Source organism: Harmonia axyridis, chromosome 4 (genome assembly GCF_914767665.1).
Source record: "Harmonia axyridis chromosome 4, icHarAxyr1.1, whole genome shotgun sequence".
NCBI lineage: Eukaryota > Metazoa > Arthropoda > Insecta > Coleoptera > Coccinellidae > Harmonia > Harmonia axyridis.
In genome coordinates, this window is record NC_059504.1 from 19,647,283 (window position 1) to 19,666,297 (window position 19,015).

At 35.6% G+C, this 19,015-nt stretch overlaps 1 protein-coding gene and 1 pseudogene across 5 annotated transcripts in view; one reads left to right on the forward strand and one right to left on the reverse strand.

Moving 5' to 3' along the window:
• The window catches only part of LOC123678923 (E3 ubiquitin-protein ligase TRIP12), a 55,017-nt gene that overhangs the window by 7,565 nt on the left and 28,437 nt on the right, over positions 1-19,015 (reverse strand). For 4 of the 5 annotated variants that reach the window (XM_045616192.1, XM_045616193.1, XM_045616194.1 and 1 more), the window contains 9 exons: positions 15,670-15,888; positions 12,668-12,858; positions 12,356-12,544; positions 10,567-11,039; positions 8,794-9,099; positions 7,682-8,135; positions 6,642-6,845; positions 5,113-5,520; positions 2,392-2,865 (listed from right to left, as the gene is read on the reverse strand). In XM_045616192.1, the coding sequence (XP_045472148.1) occupies positions 2,392-2,865; positions 5,113-5,520; positions 6,642-6,845; positions 7,682-8,135; positions 8,794-9,099; positions 10,567-11,039; positions 12,356-12,544; positions 12,668-12,858; positions 15,670-15,888 (2,918 nt within the window). Of the gene's footprint in view, positions 1-2,391; positions 2,866-5,112; positions 5,521-6,641; positions 6,846-7,681; positions 8,136-8,793; positions 9,100-10,566; positions 11,040-12,355; positions 12,545-12,667; positions 12,859-15,669; positions 15,889-15,980; positions 16,182-19,015 lie in introns of those variants that run through there. The other variant, XM_045616195.1, reaches the window with a different exon arrangement.
• LOC123678924 lies at positions 3,975-4,712 on the forward strand (annotated as a pseudogene).

Consider the following 19,015-nt stretch of genomic DNA (forward strand, 5'->3'; position numbering starts at 1 on the left):
AATACAATATATTCGTAGTTATTTAAGAAAATGAACACAAATCATGAAGATACATGTTCGAAAAATTTGTTAAATTATCAAGTGTAATACCACAAAGATCAGAAAACCATCAACAATTCTGCCAAGATAAAATATATCATATCTGTTATGTGAATTTATATGTTCCAACTTGTTTGGATGTTGGCATAACATGTAAAGGTCATCTAATAATAAGGAAACCAGTTGCTGCTTTGCCATTTTTATGTTGGCTTTGTATAGACACAACAATCAACTGAACCGATTGTTATGCGAATTTCAAAGCCTCAAGTGGCTCAAGATATCTTATACTCACTTTTTTCAAAGACAAGTATATTCAAATTTCGACTGATACTTTGAATCATGTGATTTAACAAGTAACTTTAAGCTCTAAGCTTCTAAGAGATCTCATAGAGGCTTGAATGGAGTCCATGATCTACAAATTAAATTGAATGTAGGCGTCGATTTGTTAGGAAGCAGTATTGCAAAATAGCAACTTTCTTCATATCTGCTCAACAATTCCCGAAAGATACTCCATGAGCACTTAGCTAATGGTCCTAACAGTCGATGCTACGAAGCATGATAAATTGAGTAACTATACATTCGAGGTGATAGGAAAGTGAACTATTGTGAAATATTTGGAATGTAAACAACTTTATCGCAGAATCTGCAGATGCAGGCAGACACTGATACAAGAGATGTTCTTTAGTATTGGCCTTGATTAGACATGACAATCTACCAAGGGGAATTGCCATGCGAATTTGGGGGCCCATTTTAAATAGAAAATAGTAATTTATTGGATTTTTTATTTCCAGTCACGATATTTCGATACTATGAAAATTTTGTTAGCAAACATGATTATAACGAAAATAGGCTTTTGCTTGAGGATAAAATCCAATTTTGGTGAATTTCTACTCATTTGGGTAGAGATCAATTGTTAATATTAGGTGTAGTGAAAGAAATCCATTATTTTTCCAATAGATGGCTTTATTATTATTTGAACTGGGGTCGTTTTGCTTCGGTAAGCCTTCCGGGAACTGCGACCATGCAGATCTTTTGTTCACTACCCTACTCATTCATAGAAACCCAGGGAGGCCGTCAATGACGAACAGATGGGTTTAGTTATGCGTATATCCCGTTGTATAAGTCCGATCGGGTTCCACTTGATGGCGTTAGAAAGAGAGATTTCGAACTACAAAAACATTTCTGACACATTTGTGATTAGCTGACAAAAATAGACGCTAGTATAGAGAAAATACGCTATATTTTACAGTTCTTCTTCGATAAAGGCGAAAATGCAAGCCAAGTGGGTGATGATGTAAATAATTTTTATGGTTCTCATACTAAAACGGCCAATCACGCGCAATTTTGGTTTCGCCGATTCCGTTGCTGTAATTTCGATGTCAAAGGTATACCACCATTGAAAGGCCAATTGTCGAAAATGTAGAAAAACTATGAACACTGTCGAATCCAACCATGTAAGAACTATTTCGATTGCTTAAGTGCCTAAAGATTGAACAAAAAACCATTTGCATCAGCGCATCAACAAAATCGACCCAATTTTGAAGCGGTTGATGACTGGTTATGAGAAGTGGATCACTTAAGACAACGTCAAGCAAAAACGGTCGTGATCGAAACGCGGTGAACCGGCGGAAATGGTGGTCAAGCTAGGATTGACGTCGAGGAAGGTTTTGCTGTGTGTTTGTTGGGATTGGTAGTGAATTATCTACTACGACCTGCTTCCCTACGGCATAACTGTTAATTCGGTCAACATTTGGACCGCCTGAAGGAAACAATCGCCCAGAAGCGGCCAATAGGAGAGGAATTGTATTCCATCAGGAAAACGCCAGGTCACACACATCGCTAGCGACTCGTCAGAAACTCCTGGAGCTTGTTTGGGAGGTTCTTATGCATCCGCCTTATAGTCCGGACATGGCACCAAGTGATTACCATCTGTTCCCGCCCATGGCGAACAATTTTGCTGTAGTGAAACTCAATTCAAAAGAAGCTTGTGAAAATTGACTGTCTCAATTTTTTGCCAATAGGGACGAGGGCTTCCATGAAAGAGGCAACAAGTTATCGAACAAAACGGCGCATATTTGAACTAAATCAGATCATCCTATGATAATTAAAGCCTTGTATTTCGTGCAAAAAAATAAAGGATATCTTTTTACTACACCTTATATAAAAATATTCAAATGGAAAAAATCAAGGTTAAGAGTGATGACGTGAAACGTGATGTCATCGGAGGTGTATGTTACAGACAGATTTATACTAGTCGGTATAAATTTGTCATTATTAATTGTTAAGTTCATATGTTAGCTGTAAGGTTTGTAACTAATTATAACCTCTAATAAGAAGAAAAACAACACCTACCTTGAGTTGATGCGTGTTGAAGAACTTCAACGCGCTGGTACCACCCCTGCCGTTGCCGGTGGACGCGGGCAGGTCGTGCACCTTGACGGGGAACTGTTCCAGTTGCGACACGCAGCCGTTCAGTTTGGCGACGAGCGCGCCCATCCACGCCGGGTTGAACTCGCCCGGTTCCGCTGCGGCGCCGTCTAGCGGACAGTTGGCGAACACGTTGAGCAGCACGCGCAGCCTCTGTTCGCGGTCGATCGGGCCGTACGGGTCGGCGATGTAGCCGAGCAGCGACCTGATCAGACCCGAGTAATTGACCTCGAACGGCGATATGTCCGACTCGATCAGGATGTCCCGGAACTCCTCGAGGGCCTCGCGACACTTGATCGTCGGCAGTTTCTCGATCGCGTGGCGGAGACGGGCGAGCACGTTGGTTGCCGGGTGCTGGTCCTCCTCGTTGCCGGAATACGTGTCGATGAACTTGTTGGCCTGGAAGGAGAGGAATAGTTATTTATAATACAAGTGCAGAAGGCATTGATATTCTTCCACGAGTTCAAAATTCAAAAACGAGCCACGAAGTGGCGAGTTTTGGAATGAGCCTTCTGTACGAGTGTTATACATTGTTTTCTCTAATTCATTGCATTTTCATTGAAATTAATGAAATATTTCCATAAATATAATTTAGTGATTTTTGTATTGAAAAATGTTGGTTGGCAGAACTGATTCCTTTAAGGCAATTTGATGAATTGACAGATAAAGCCGTAGCGGAAAGTTCGGAGTGCCAACATAGAATAATAAAATATAACCATGAAAACTGTGCGTTTCTGATATATTCTCGCACGATTTTGTTCTACAAGATGTGGAAGAATGAACGGAATAACCACAGAATTAGAGAAAATTTATAGATGTTATCATTGATATTGTTTGGTTAGTTTATCAGAGTGATAAACATAGATAGAGGAAGCATATGTCATTTTTAGTAAGTAAATTTTGTCCCCAATATGATCTATCAAATTTGACATGAATCGCGCGCGGAAATGAATACATATCAGTGATATGATATTTCACTCAATTCGCGAGTTTCTCCACAACAAACGCACTTCTCATGTTCCATAGTGAATCAACGTTTCATATTAACTCAAAATATATTAAGATGAATATATCAACAATTCAGAAAACAAACTTCAAGCGTGGCAAAAGACGTGAAACAACCGATGACACTACGAGAGCAAAAGTTGCCAAACCTTGAAATTCAGCAGGTAGATAAAGAAAATAATAAATATTCTGCTTATTTAAACTCGACAGGAAAAATATAGGATTTCAAATTTGCATATTCAATCGGGAATCACCCAAATAAATATATTTCATTCAATATAATATACATTCATAATGATATAGTAAAATTGTGGATTTGAAAATATAACACAAACCGACAACGTAATCTAACCATGTTGGGGACATGTAAAAATTGCGTATACTTCCTCTATCTATGTTTACATCATAGTCGTTAGGTGTTTTTCAGATAGAGATACTTGCAATCGAGAGATGTATGCAACAGTGTTCTTTAACGTGGAGTGGTTTGGAATTCTTTTTCTAAAATGCCTTCCGTTAGTTTGAAGGACGTGGATCAACACGCTTTCGTCAAGGCTTTCTAAGCCTTCTTGAAAAAGACTGGCAAATTGAGGGTACCAGAATTGGTTGACATTGTCAAAACCTCCAAGTCTAAAGAATTAGCACCCTACGACAGTGAATGGTATTATACCAGATGTGCATATATTGCACGTCACATCTACATCAGGAGCCCAGTTGGTGTGGGTACTGCTACTAAGATCTACGGAGACAGAAAGAGGAATGGTACCAAACCTTCCCATTTCTGCCGATCTGCATCGCAAGGAAAGCCTTTCAAAGCTAAGCCTTGAAAATCATTGAAGTTGTCCCTGAAGGAGGTAGAAGAATATCTCAACAAGACAGGAGGGATTAAGATAAAATTGCTGCCCAAGTCAAAGCCTCTGAGAGGAGAGCACTCAAGGCTCAAGTCCTGACCTATTAAGAAACTATCAGAAATGTGATATAGCGATTCTGACAGTCAGGCTGCAATCAAAGGATTGAGCTCATATATTATAGATTAAAAGATAGTATTGGGGTGCCAAAAGAAATTCAACAAAATAGACAAGAATAACAAGGTTTTTCATATTGAGTTTCCGGTCTCTCGGAAATTAAAGGAAACGAAGAGGATAACAACCTCCTTTTATTTGCCCAGAACCTTTCTGTGGTAAAGGTTAATGTACTGTTAAGAAAGAGAATCAGGAAAATAAAAAAATCAAAAGAGTAACACCCTGGCAGAATCTTCCTCAGTTGGATCATTCTAAGAAGTATCTTATTCTTAGCACCTCCTCACTAGATTCGTTATAGGACATTGGCGCCTCAGGCAGCACCTCATCTGAATAGGTCTAGCAGAAAACGACGAGTGCAGATTTTGCGGAGAGGAGGAAGAAACTCCGAATCACCTGGTGACGGAATGCCTCGTCATCGCTAGCCAACGCAAAAAAATTTTTGGACAAGAGACTTGAAGGAGTGAGGAAATAACCTCCTTGAAGCCTTCCCAGATGGTGGAGTTCATGAGAACTCTGGAACTGGAGGGCGCTCTGTAGACTACGACGACAACAACTCTGATCGGGGACACAATAGACCGTAAGGTCGAGGTGTAATGAATTAAATCTAATATTTATATATTACCTGATCTCTGATCCACGACCTGGTCTTCTCCTTGTTGCCGGCAGTGATGTTAGAGTTTGACACCGACTTGGACAGGTTGGTCGAATCCTTGCTGAAGTTCCTCTCGTGCACGGAATTGACGCTCCTGCCCCAACGCGCAGGGTTCAGGCTCTGCAGGAAGCTGTTCCTGGTCGCCGAGCCGGTGTATCTCGGCGGACGGCTGGAGTTGCTGGGCGTCGTCGTGGCCGACGCGGTCGTAGGAGCGCCGCCACTGACGGCGTTCTTCGAGAAGATGTCCTGCACCAGGTTGGTCGGCAGGGGCGTCTCCTCCTGTTTCGTCTTGGCACGGCTGGGCAGACCCCTCTTGACCCTCTTCCTCTTCAACACGTCGGTCAGACGCATCGAATGGCTGGGACTCTGTGCTTGTGCCTGTGGGTTAAAGAATCAAGTTAGCTTTGTAGGCACACGAATTTATGGAAACTGCAGATAAAGACGAGTTTTTTGTCAATGCTTATCACTATTTTGGCTCCCTAAACAAGAAAGGATTTTAAAAACTTGACCGGTCTCAATTCGCTTGGAAGTTATGTGCCTAGGAAGACTAAAAATTTCCATCTCCATTAGTTGAACAACTAGCGTGAAATCATTTTCGAATCCGATAGTAGGCTACTTGGCAGATTCATCGAATCCTTTTGAATGTTTATTTAAGTGCATAAGAATTGGATATCTCCGATTCACAAGAATAAATAGCAAAAAAAAAGTTTAATTGTAAGAGGCTGTCGAAATGCAATTTTGGAAAATTTGTAGCGTCAGTGACGTCAATTGGAAGTATAAACAAGAAAGTGCCTTATACGAAACCGTATGTTTTCAGTATTGTTTCAGCCGTTTGTTTTTTTATAAAGATCATTACGATGTAAGTAATAGAGTTATTACCATTTACTAGTATTTCATTCTGAACATTACTTCGATTTATAATATTCATTCTGTTGTATCGATCTGTTTGACGTTTTTTGTCTTTAATATCCTTTTTATACGATTTTTCTTATAGAAATTATATAATTTAAAATGGTTTTAATGCAACACTTTATAAGTTTTTGACATTTCTTCTGTTCAACAGGTTATGCCATAATCATGGAAAGGTACACGCTTCAATAACGTTTAGTAATTTATAAATTGATTCATCAAAATCAGTGCTCATTTGTGAATACTGAAAGAAATTTAAGTATAATTCATGTATGACAATACAACAAATGAATTGATTAACTGAATAATATCCTCCAAGAATTCTTCTTAAATATCTCAGAATTCCCAAATGAGCACTGACTTTGATAAAACAATTTAACAATTTCCAAACGTTGTTGAAACACGTATATTGTCATTATTACATGGTACAAGCTACTGAACACAAATGACACAAGTAATGTCAACAAATAATACAGTGTTGCCATGATAACCATTTTAAATTGTATCATTCCTATTGGGAAAATTTAAATGAATCTGATGCTAAAATGTGATAGCCATATTCCCAAATCATAAAGAATATTCCATTTTACCTCTAAATCCGATGATTTTTGGCTGTCAGCAGCGGCATAATGATTCGATGATATAGGTGTTGCAACAAGCGGTGAGCTTGATGAGGAACCATTCAGACTTAGGCCGCTAGGTGTTTGGGATGGCCCTGGTTGGCTGTCAAGTAAATTTGGTGAAAAAGAAGATGAACTGGAACACACTTTCGGTGGGCTTATGCCAAGAGGAACCTGAGAACAGAATCAGATGGATATAGTTTCAGTAAATTGAAATTTTCATCGGAGTCATTTTAAAAAATAAATAAAACATAACATAAAACTATTCGATAATAAAAAACTTATGTAGCCGTAGGCAATATTAATGAGGGAATGCGACTTTTGAATTGGGCCATTGAATTCCTTATATATTTTTTATGGATCAAAAAAATAGACGAATTTTCCCAATTTAAACGCTTTGGCAACATTTCAAAGATTTATTTCTGTTGCAGTAGTTCAAAAACCTTATTTCAAAATTCCATCACCGAAAATTTCCAAAAAATTGTATATTTCCATGGGAAAGGAAGAATGAACATTTGTGAGCAAATTCAATGAAAGGGATTCAAAATGTAAAGCTTTTTGTTTACATTGCACAATCTGAAAGCGTCGACAGCAGATAACATGAATAGAAATGAACATTAAATCTGTTACGTTGATCAAGTAAGCAAAGATAGCTATAATTTGATTAGGTTAGGTAGCAGCCAATGACAGACTTCATATCTGTCATATTGCATTGGATAGGTTGTACAAGCTATCCTTCAAGGCGCCGTTGTCACCTTGTGCTGCCGTAACGAAGCGATTTAAGTATTTTCGAAACCATTGCTGGCTCCCCTAATTTAAGGATAAATAAAAGTGAATTTTGAAGCATTCGACATGAACAAATGTACTAATGATTAAGTTTCCCGAAATATTCATAATAAAAAAAAATTCTAATATGAACCCTCGTCAAGAGTACGATTTTAGATCCATGTTCACATTTCTAGTTAGCGAAGGGGTTTGATTATTATTGGTGTAAGACTATTAATACTCACTTCAGGATCGGTTAATCTGTTAATCTGATAAATAACACCCTCCCTCCTGAAATGGACCCCGAACTCGTCCGGTAACTTGGTCATCAGTATCTCGGCCATCTGCAGGGCCCCTACGACGATCCTGAGATCGGACGAGGCCATCATCCCCGCGATGTGGCTGCTCACCACCTGGTTCTTGAGCACGTCCCTCAGGAGGTCGGCACTCGCGTAGAACACCATCCTGAGCAGGGCCTTGAGACACTTGCACCTCACGGCCGGTCCGGCGCTCGACGAGTACACCTCGTAGAGCACGCTGAACAGGGAACGGATGAAGGCGGCGGCAAGACCTCGTTCTTCGCGCAGGCAAGCCACCCTCGCGTCCCTGCTGGCGGAGGCGGGTCTGTGGTTCACTGGCTGTGGATCCGAAGGGGGCGTGGCTTGGATATTGGCGGGTGTGAAACGCCTCTGTACAGGCCTGAAAATCGAAACGAGGGAATTAGGTGAATGAAAATAATATTTCCCCAAATCTGTGAGAAATCCTTTCATCCTGTACAACAAAATAGTGCGGGAATATCTCGGTTTTACACAGATTTCATGGTTATTTCATTATTATATGTTCATTATTCAGTTAATCGACTCACTATTAGTCGTATTGATAAAATAGACAAAAACAGTACAGTGTTATCATTATAACCATTTCAAATTGAATTATATCTATTGAAAAACGCTATACAAGAGTGTCAATTAAGGCTATTATTACCTCGAAATATTACCCTCTTGCCACTAACACAGTTGACTCATAACTCTCAGGAATAATAGCTTAATAGCTATCATTATAGATTTATGGTACTAATTTTAAGGTTATTGAGAAATAGAATTGTTCATTACAGATAATGGTGATTATTACCTCAAAATGTAAGGAACAGCTATTGTTATTAATTTGTAGTACTAATTTTTATGTTATTAACAAATAAAGTTGATCATTAAGGATTATTATTACCTCAAATTGTAGTTAATAGCTGTTGTTATCGACTTATGGTACTGATTTCAATGTTATTGATAAATAAAAATTGTATCTAAAAATGATGGTTATCGTTATCTCAAAATGTTACTACCAACATTACGAAACTCACCTAGTAGTTCCTGTATCTTCGTTGATTTGAGACATCGAATGGAAATCAATAGTATAGATCCTTCCTAACGTATTTAGACTGACCTCATCGTCACCGTTAATGTGTGCAGCCTCGATAATTCTGCTATCGACCGCTCCGTAAGGTCTCCATAGTCCACGGTCGTCTCTCCATTGCCAAACGAACTGGTCTTTGACCTGGGTACTAGATTTTTCCAAAAGGGCGTCAACAGCGAAAAGACCATCTGTTGGCAGTTTTGGCATCAATTCTCCAATCAATGCTGTTATTTCGAACTGTTCTTGCGGTTGTCTGCAAGAAAGGAAAACTTTACGTTAGAGAAATTCGCTGAGATGAATGATTGAGATGTCAATGTTATAATGAATTTAAATTTGAAGCTTCTTTAGAGATTGTTGTTTTATAATCAATAAAACAATCCTTCTATTGGTATTGGAAACACTGTGTAATATTTTTCGACATTTCTTATGTTATTTGAGTTCAGTAGGTTATGTCATTTAATCATGTAAAGGCGCACACACACAACAAAGTTTAGAAATTGTTTCATCAAAAACAGTTCTCATTTGTGAATACTGAGAAAAATTTGAGAAGAATTCATGGGAAACATTATTCAGTTAATTATGTCACCATTAGTCGTATTGTAGGCAAATTTGGAAGTGGTATCAAGTGCGGCTCAATATTTCGTACTGGTACTCTTTGTATCGTGTGAGGAAAATTCATTCATAACATAAGAAATGTCAAAAAATAATACAGTGTTGCCTTTATAACCCCTTTTTTTATCATTCCTATTGGAATAATATGCTATGTATATCTATATGGAATACTTAAAAATGACGTACAAGCTTTAATTTGATTATCAGGTAACATGACTGATTGATGTATTTTATACTCCTACTTTATTGGAAATTTTATTGATATCAATGTTAAATTCGAAATTGATTCCTCGCATATCTCTTGGTGAAACATACTTCCAATATTAATCAAAGAAAATAAATGAAAACACTTCAAATTGTGAAACGTATAGTCAAGTGATTTTGTTTATTTTCTTTGATTAATATTCAATGTTAGATTCCGAGATATTTACTAGAATCTTTTCAACATATATTATTCTCTAAGACCATAAGGTCTTGTATTCTTCAACACCGTCATCTAGCCTATTACAGCTTGAATCTCGAACTGTTACAATACAAGGTGTTCCATAATTGAAAGTGCAAACGAGAATAAGAGAATTCTAGGATGATTTCAAGAAACAAGTCCTATAAACCTTGTTCTGCTAACGCTTGGTTTTCCAGAGGCTGTTTCCTACTTTTCTGTGATGATTACAGACCTGGGAAATAAGCACCAAAACTAATAATCAATTTTTTTATCACAGCTTACTAACTGAGTATTTATGATAACTTTGAATATTCCGAGGATTTTGAGAGAATTGTTTTGAAAATGTTTCAATCGAAATCGATAGTACATACGACAAAACTACAAGATATCCAAAAGTTTAGTGCTAGATCCAAGTTTCTTTTTCTCATTTTTTTTTTTGAACTACTAGCAATCTACAGAAAAAAATATAACCTTGTAGATTTGCAATAGATATTAGCATATCACGTGATTTGAACTCTAAATTGTATTATCTATGCCAAATTTCAGTTGAATTTCTTGTAAAGTGCTGAAACTAAGAAAAAAAATCCGTCATTTTCGTTTGTGCGTCCTATTTAGAACACCCTGTACAAAGGCTCACTATTAAAAAAAATAAAGCTGTCCACCCACCTCGGTATCAACTCGATATCGTCGTGATTGAACTCGACCGATCCAGTGAGCAGGTATACCAACGTCTCGGCGATGTTCTGCTTGAGCAGCGTGAGAGCAAGGTCGGGACAATTGGCGCACATGACGGACAACATGCGCAGCACGGTGATGAACGTGCCGGTGCTTATGATGGGAGGTGTGACGACCAGCAGCTGCTGCAGGTTGGTCAGCAGTTCGGCGCTCGCGATCTCCTGCAGCTTGGTCGGCTCCATCTGGAAGCTGTCCACGAGGCGGGAGAAGGCCAGGCAGACGCTCTCGACGCACTTCTTGTCCTGCTGGGAGAGCCGGCTCGCGAGCAGCGAGAGCGATTCCTGCACGTACTGGAACTCGTCGTTCGACAGGTTCTGACAACAGTTTGCGGTGATCGAGAGGGCGTTGCGTTGGGCGCTGATCGAGAAGAAGTCCAAGTACATCAGGCAGGCAGATACTCCTCTCTGGAAATGAAAAAAAAATCGTCAAATAAATCTGTTATATTCAATAAATTAAGTAATTAGAACAGGTGACCCACAAGGAACTGAACTGGGCTCAGTAAAATTTCACTGTAGACCAGTCCGAAACTGAACATATTATAGCAGGTACTTTTGCTAATCACAATCATACTATCTAATGATGAAGATTCTGAAGTTGCATCACTTATTATTTACCTAAACTTGCTCTTAAAATTGTTCGAAAGATGGAAATTAAGGTAAACGAGTCCAAATCAACCCAAATAACTTTTACATTGAGAACAGTTTCCTGCGGTAAAAGTCATTAATAGACCTATGCAGCAAATGTCATCAGTATGGTACAAGAAAATATAAATTGACACTAGTCAATGAAGCCTTGGTATATAAAACTCATAAAAAAAAAATCAAGTCATAAATCGATTCACGGGACTGTACAATGGTACAGTTCCGTGGTCTGGTCTTCAAGTGTGCAATTGGTGCACGAATGAAAGAGCACTTAAAAGCTGCGGACCGTGTTCTCCTCATTATTATTATTGAAAATAATGAATCAAAAACCCTACAACCTATAAAGTCATTTTTTCCCACAAAATTCTAGTCTTAATGGTTTCAAAGTTCGTTTGTTATGAAATTGGTGCAAAAATGTGAGCTGTTGGACAAGTTAGTGATGTGAAGAATTTAAGCCATGTGCGCCTTTCAAAAAATACTGAAAATATTGCTTGTGTAGCCCAGTGTTGAAAAAAACCTTGGATTGTTGATTCCTCTTCAATCTGATATGATTAATGATTTTTTTATGGCTGGAATTGGAAGATATCCATGTGGACGACGTTTAATTTAACAAGACGGAGCTAAGTACCACACAAACAATGGAAAAATCGCACTTTTGTTTCCTGGTCGTGTTGTTTCTTGAAGGGGTGATCACAATTGGCCACAGAGGATCTTGTTATTTAACACCTTTTGATTTTTTTCTTGCCAATGCTCTACAATTGATTGGAGATCTTAAAGATAGAATTTGTGAAGTGATGGTAGACACACAGCCGCAAATTTTCGAATTAGTGATTCAGAATTTCATGAAAGGGATAAGGTGCTGCAACCATAGCGGCTATTTAGCTGATATCATTTTCATCATTAATTGCATACCTTCCTCTTTACAATCAAATAAACATCCATTGATTTCTCATAAAACATGCTAGTTTTTTTTTTAATATCAAAATGAAAATCTTATATTTAAATCATTATAAAAATATGTTTTTCTCAAAAAACGCGAAAGCTAACATCAAATTGACAATAAAAATAACGTTACTTACAGCTTGAAGTATAGCTTTCGAGTGTCTTCTGGACAACATATCAAGAGCGGTTAACGATTGCTCTGCTACATCCATACATTGGATTACTTGAAGTTTCTCTAGGAAAACAGGAACGGCATCTACTACAACAGCAGATGACCTTGGCAATGCTTCCATCATGTAGGTTAGGGCACGACAAGCATGATTCATCTGGAAAAAAATTGAAATTTGAAATTTGTTGTTTCAACAAATGAATTATAAAAAATAATAAACTCAATCAATGAATTTCCATTGAATAAGGACCGAATCCATAGATATTTTTCAAACACTTACAATGTCAAAGTTGTGTTCCATTCCCAATAAAGTAATAAGTGCGGGAACCACATGTTTCACTGGAAAACCTGTCAAGATTTCTTCATTTCCCATAACCAAAATTTGGCACATTTCAATAACTGCTTGAAGCTGTTGACCTTCATCTCCTAAAGCTTGTAACCCTGGTAATAATGCTTGTGCCTTTGCAACAGCTGAAAATTGAATAAAATTATAGAGAATCAGAATAAAATTGTGAAATTATTCTATTCATAAATTTATGGAGAAAATATAACGAATAATAATAAGTATGAACTTGTGAACAACATCGAGTGAGTAAAGAAATAAATATAACTTGAATAATGAAAAGTTTCCAGCAGTGCCATGAAAAAATATTATTACTATTAGAATAGTACTTTTAGCACAATGTTATTAATGTTATTATTGTTGAAAAATTTTCCTGAGGAAACGAACAAAACTTCCCCTAGTCGAATATGTTCCAATAGCAAACTCAACCCAAGGTGTTTGAAATCCGAACCTACCTTGTAAGTTTCTAGGTGCTCACTTTAGAAAGTAATTATGTATAGAAAGAATAGAATTTAAGTAAGGATTCGTCATAATTTAGTTAAATCTTATCGTTTGAGACTTCATAGTAAAAAACATAGATAAAGGGAGAATACGCCATTTTCAGTAAGCAAATTTTGTCACCAACTTGAACTTAAAATTTGAAATAAGGTGCGCGAAAATGAAAACATATCAGTTATACGATATTTCACCAAAAAGAACGCATTTCTTATGTTGCATAGTAAATCAACGTTATATATTAACTCAAAATATATTGAAATAAATACTTAAATATATCAGAAATTCAGAAAACAAACTTCAAGCGCGCCAAACGATGTGAAACAACCGAAGACACTGGGAGAGCAAAGGTTGCCAAACCTTGGATTTCATCAGATAGATACAGAAAATAATAAATATTCTGCTTGTTATAAATTCGATAATTAGGAAAAATATCGGATTCCAAATTTGCATATCGGCAATCACTCAAATAAATATATTTCATTCAATATAATATACATTCATAATGATATAGTAAAATTGTGGATTTGAAAATATATCACAATCCAACAACGTAATCTAAACATGTTGGGGACATGTAAAAATTGCGTATTCTTTCTCTATCTATTTCTATTACTCCATGTTTGAGACCATTTCCCATTCAAAATTCGAGAAATACAAACATTTTGACGAAATGATGACTTAAAATTTCACTGTGTAACTGAAAGTAAGTACAAGAAGTCTGATTTTTACATCTATAGAAACTCCAATCTATATACAGGGTGTTCCTCCATTGGCGGGACGTCTATTATCTGAATTTTCGAATTTTTTTCCACGCTATCTCATTAGGCTTCAGCAGAGTTACATTCACAAATTGTTTGGAGATACACAAGGTGTCACAAAAAAGTGTAAATCATAAAACAAAAATATATATTTTTTTCAAGGAACACCGTTTTTTATTGAATTTTCAGATCGAATGGAATAAATGAATCGTTCGAAGTTTTATATGCTTAAATCTTGCCGTTTCTGAGATATTTCGATTTTTCATAAATGTCTTTGGGAAAACCTAATAACTTTGGTGCCATTTGGAATAAGCCCGATATTAATGTTTGAATAATATATCAATGATTTGTGTCATTTTGAACACCCAGTAGCGTTCTCAATGATTATCAACAAGTCAGTAATTCCCCCCATTTTTCTAGAATTCGCTTTAAAAATATCATTGAAATAAATTCGTTCACTTCGAAGAAATAAGGTTTTTTCAAAGACTCTACAATTTATGAATAATCGAAATATCTCAAAGTTTTAAGGATATGAAACTTTGAACAAACTTAGGTTTATTTTTTCTTTTCAATATGAAAATTCAATAAAAAACAGGGTGTTCCATAAGAAACAACTTATGTTTGGTCATTTACACTTTTTTTTTGGTACACCCTGTGTATTTCCAAACAATTTGAGAATGTAGCTCTAATGGAGTCTAATATAATATAATAATAATAAACTTTATTTAGCACTCGGCTATTGAAAACAATACAAATGTAATCCACTAACTCAATTAAATTCTTCATAAATATAACTCATTAAACATTTTTTGAATTCTCTATAATTATTACAATATTTGATCTTTTCAGGTAGTTTATTGGAGATAACTAATCCCCTGCTAAATGTGGATTTATTCATTAATGTAGTATTAACTTTTTCTATGTAAAAATCATCTCGACGTCGTGTATTATAATTATGTATCTCATTAGCAAATTTTAGGTTTTCACTCAAATATTCAGGTAACATTTCATTCCTTGCTTTGAATATTAAATCTAATGTTCTATAAATAATCCTTTGATTGACACTCATCAATTTCAAACAATTTAACATATTTCTTATGGGAGTTCTTTTATTACATTTCAAAATAATTCTCATACCTCTATTTTGTACTTTTTGTAACCTATCTATGCTACCTTTATTTAAATTTAACATAACTGACGAGCAATAATCCACATGAGGAAGTACAAATGATCTAAACAACATCAGTGACGTATTCATATCAATTTTACCCCTTATTCTAGATATGAAACCAACATTTTTGGACATTCTATTTGCGATATAATCCACGTGAAACTGGAACTTTAAATTCTCGTCCCAAATCAATCCTAAGTATTCCATTTTAGTAACCCTCTCTATTTCATCTTTATCTTATATTCACTACCTATTAAAATATACTTCGATTTTTTTTTCTAATGATATATTACCGAAAAAAAAAATCTAAAATTCCAACCCTTAACCATAATAGAGCGTCGCGTCAATGTTGGAACACCCTGTATACACATTTGAATGTGTTTCAGAGCTAAATATCATCTATTTTCCTAAAAATATATATTGTTAACATAGGCAGGCACTGTATACAAAATACAGTTCTAATCTAATCTAATATTGTACTTTAAATTGAATAGATATAAATTTAAACTTACAACTGTTGCTGCTCATGCTTCTATGCAGAATATGCTGCATTCTAGGACCCAGGGCGCCAAACAAATGCGGAGGTAAGCCTCGAGCCTCCAAAAGGGCCTGAAGCCTCCCAACCTCGTTCTCATCACTTTCTGAATCCAAGCCCAAGCCTAACCCGGAAGGTCCACTGCCTGCCGAGATGGCTTGGGGCCCATCTTGGGGAGATGGGGGTTCTTCTCCGGCTGCAAGAAAACAAACAAAAATTAGATTACACCACTATCATTCACATCTACCGATCTAGGGTCTAACACTAAAGTTAAAAGAAAAAATTTACCATCTGAACATGAAGAAGTCGACGACGACGTAGAAGATGACGAAGAACTCAAGGAAGAAGACGACGGAGATGATGGGGGATGCACCCCATAAACATCACGCCAATAGTCACTCATGATGAATCCGCCAATTCGCAATATTTGTTTTTCCGATTCGCGATTTATTATATTCGAGCACGACTTGAAACGATAACACAAACTCGAGAACTAAACACAGCGCGCCAACGTTTGACGTTTTGCCAACAAAGTCTGAATCGAGCACTCGGCCAACAATTTAGAATTGAAAGTATTGAACAAGTTGTCCCAATATATACATGATTGGATCGTTAAAAACATATTTAAGTACCATTATGATAGTTACAATAATAATAACATGGAAACGGTTTTCTTCTTCTTTTTTTTGAATGTTTGATTTTAATTAAGGGAAGAAAAAGAATCAGTTCGTGTTCTATGGAAAAACAAATTAAAGGAAACAAAACGCACCTCACAAGTACCGAACCACTTGTCTTAATGGTCTAAGGCACTAAGATTTCAGTACACTCCGAGGCATGCGCATTCTTTAAAGATCGAAATTTATCTGAATAGCAATTGGATAGGAGTTGGCAAACTTCAGATTACTTTTTGCATGAAAACAGCGTAGATTTTAAGTACAAATGTAAGTCCTATCGAAATTCCGTTTTTTTTTTAAATATGATCCCAATTTGTAGTATAGTATATAATTACTTTCTGGAAGTGTATATAAAGTTACTTTTGGTATCTAGTTACTCTCTTCGAAAATAAATTTGAATAGGTACTCATCTTAAATTATTTTATTTAGATGTAGGATAACACATTTTTTCAGCTCATTCTGTGAGACTTGTAATATATGAGCTTCATGTTACAAGATGCTAAGTTTTCGAGCTGCTAGTTACATTTTGTCGACTAATTAAAGGATCTAACATATTTTCTTCAAACGACTCTGATTATGCCGAAAATAATTTAAGCACGACCTTGACATTATAATTAAGATTTTTTTATTGGCATTGAAAAATCAGCTTCATATTTGTCTAAACTTATTTTAGTCATTATAGAAACCTTCAATATAAACTGAATATAGAAATTTTGAAAGACAAATTCAATTATTTAATGGATTCGGACCTTGATATATATCCATAATAAATAAAATAAAACAAATTAATTTCAACAATAATAATATATAGTTATATATATTTGTGGAAATTACTTCGTTTTATTCTAAAAATTTATTTTTTTTTACAATGTTATTCCTTGTTTATTGAAATGAAGATGACGCATGGAAATCTAAGAAACCATGAATTGTTCATTATCTATAATGACTTATGGACCTTATTTGCAATTGTTATTATTGAAATTGTCAGTAACTACTTCCGATTTTCTCTTATCAGATAATTAATTTCTTAGTACAGGCAGTGAAACCGTAATTTTCATCAGATTAACAAAGTATACAACCCAAAATTTTCAGTTAAAATATCATTATTTATTATTATTCTTTTGATCTTTAGAAATTATTAATCCATATTCTCCGAAATAATAAAATTTAATCTATAGAACAAGTTCGAAAAAATTTAGGTATTCTGGGAAGAAATTAATGAACCATAGTGCAAAATTTGCATTACTTCAATTTTTATCATAAATGAGGTCATTTGTAGGGTAGGTTGTATTGATCAATAATCGTGTTGATTATTTATGGCATATGAATCAGGTTTTAAATAGGTAATATGCAATATGACGAAAAGAAAAAAGATATAGATAGACTAATGATTGTTGCTGGGATTTCCAAAATATTTGAAGATAGTTCGCTTATCAAAATGTGTTAACAACTATTTGTTTATTTAAAACGAATTTTTGATAATTGTACCTGTTAAACTCAAGCGATTTCGAGATTGTTAATCTAGGTATATAAACAATATTAAAATCGATCAACTATTGGTTGATGGAATCATTTTGTGCCGAGCCGTTTTCTATCGAAAATTGTGGAATTTCTTACGTATATTGTTAAATTTTTAACGTACTTGAAATATGAGACACTTTTATTACTCTTAATTCTAAGGACGCAACATAAATCCAAAGATATATCCCCTCCGTATCTTTCTGAATAAGAACGGTAATGACACTCATAACATTTCTCACTTTTCGAAATATTCTGCGAAATTCAGGTACCCAAAGTTATATTAGCGTAGTAAATTTAACGTTCGAAATTTCTGAGGGTTTTACTAGAAACCTCAGGACAAGATTTTGAAAACGTCAGAGAAGCCTATTATAACTTAACAATGTTAATTCCTCAAAATTTACTGAATTCTACATCTGCATTTGAATAAAGAAACGCATTCAAATGAGAAAATATTCAAATTCCGAGAAGTGCTTTTACCTATAATTGAGTTGAAGAAATTTCATCAATTCTAATATTGAAATAATGTCAAAAGTACTCAAAACGTAAGGTTGAATAGAATTCAATACACATACCATTTAGAAAGCGAAAATTAAGTAAACTTTGTTGAAATAAAGTAAAAAGAAAAGTGTCAGAGATGAAAAAAAAAAAAACAAACGATAAAAACTAAAACAATGAAAACATAAGGAAAGAGGTGAATAGATAATTTTATATGACAACCACACAAAGAATCAATGCTTCCTAATTTTTACATAAGTGCCAATACTGATGCGCAAATCAAAATATAACACTGACTTAATCTATATCAAAACTCACATCTGTCATTGCGTCGAAAACAAGAAAAACATTTCATTTGTCACAGTTTTAGGTAAACAATCGTAAACACCAAGTTTAGAGTAGACTTTGAAGTAGGCAGTCTTCTTGTCTCTAGGGTCATCCCCAGCTGCTTTCAAACCAAAACTTTTGTGGTGGGAGAAGCATTTATTTCAGCACGCTTGAGCATCGCACTTCTTATCAAAATTTACATAGAAATTTGTGTTATATGACACAATGGGGTAAGATATTTTCGAAAACACAATTAGTGTTTAGTACTTTTACGTTTTTAGGGATTATTTATCTATCACTACTATT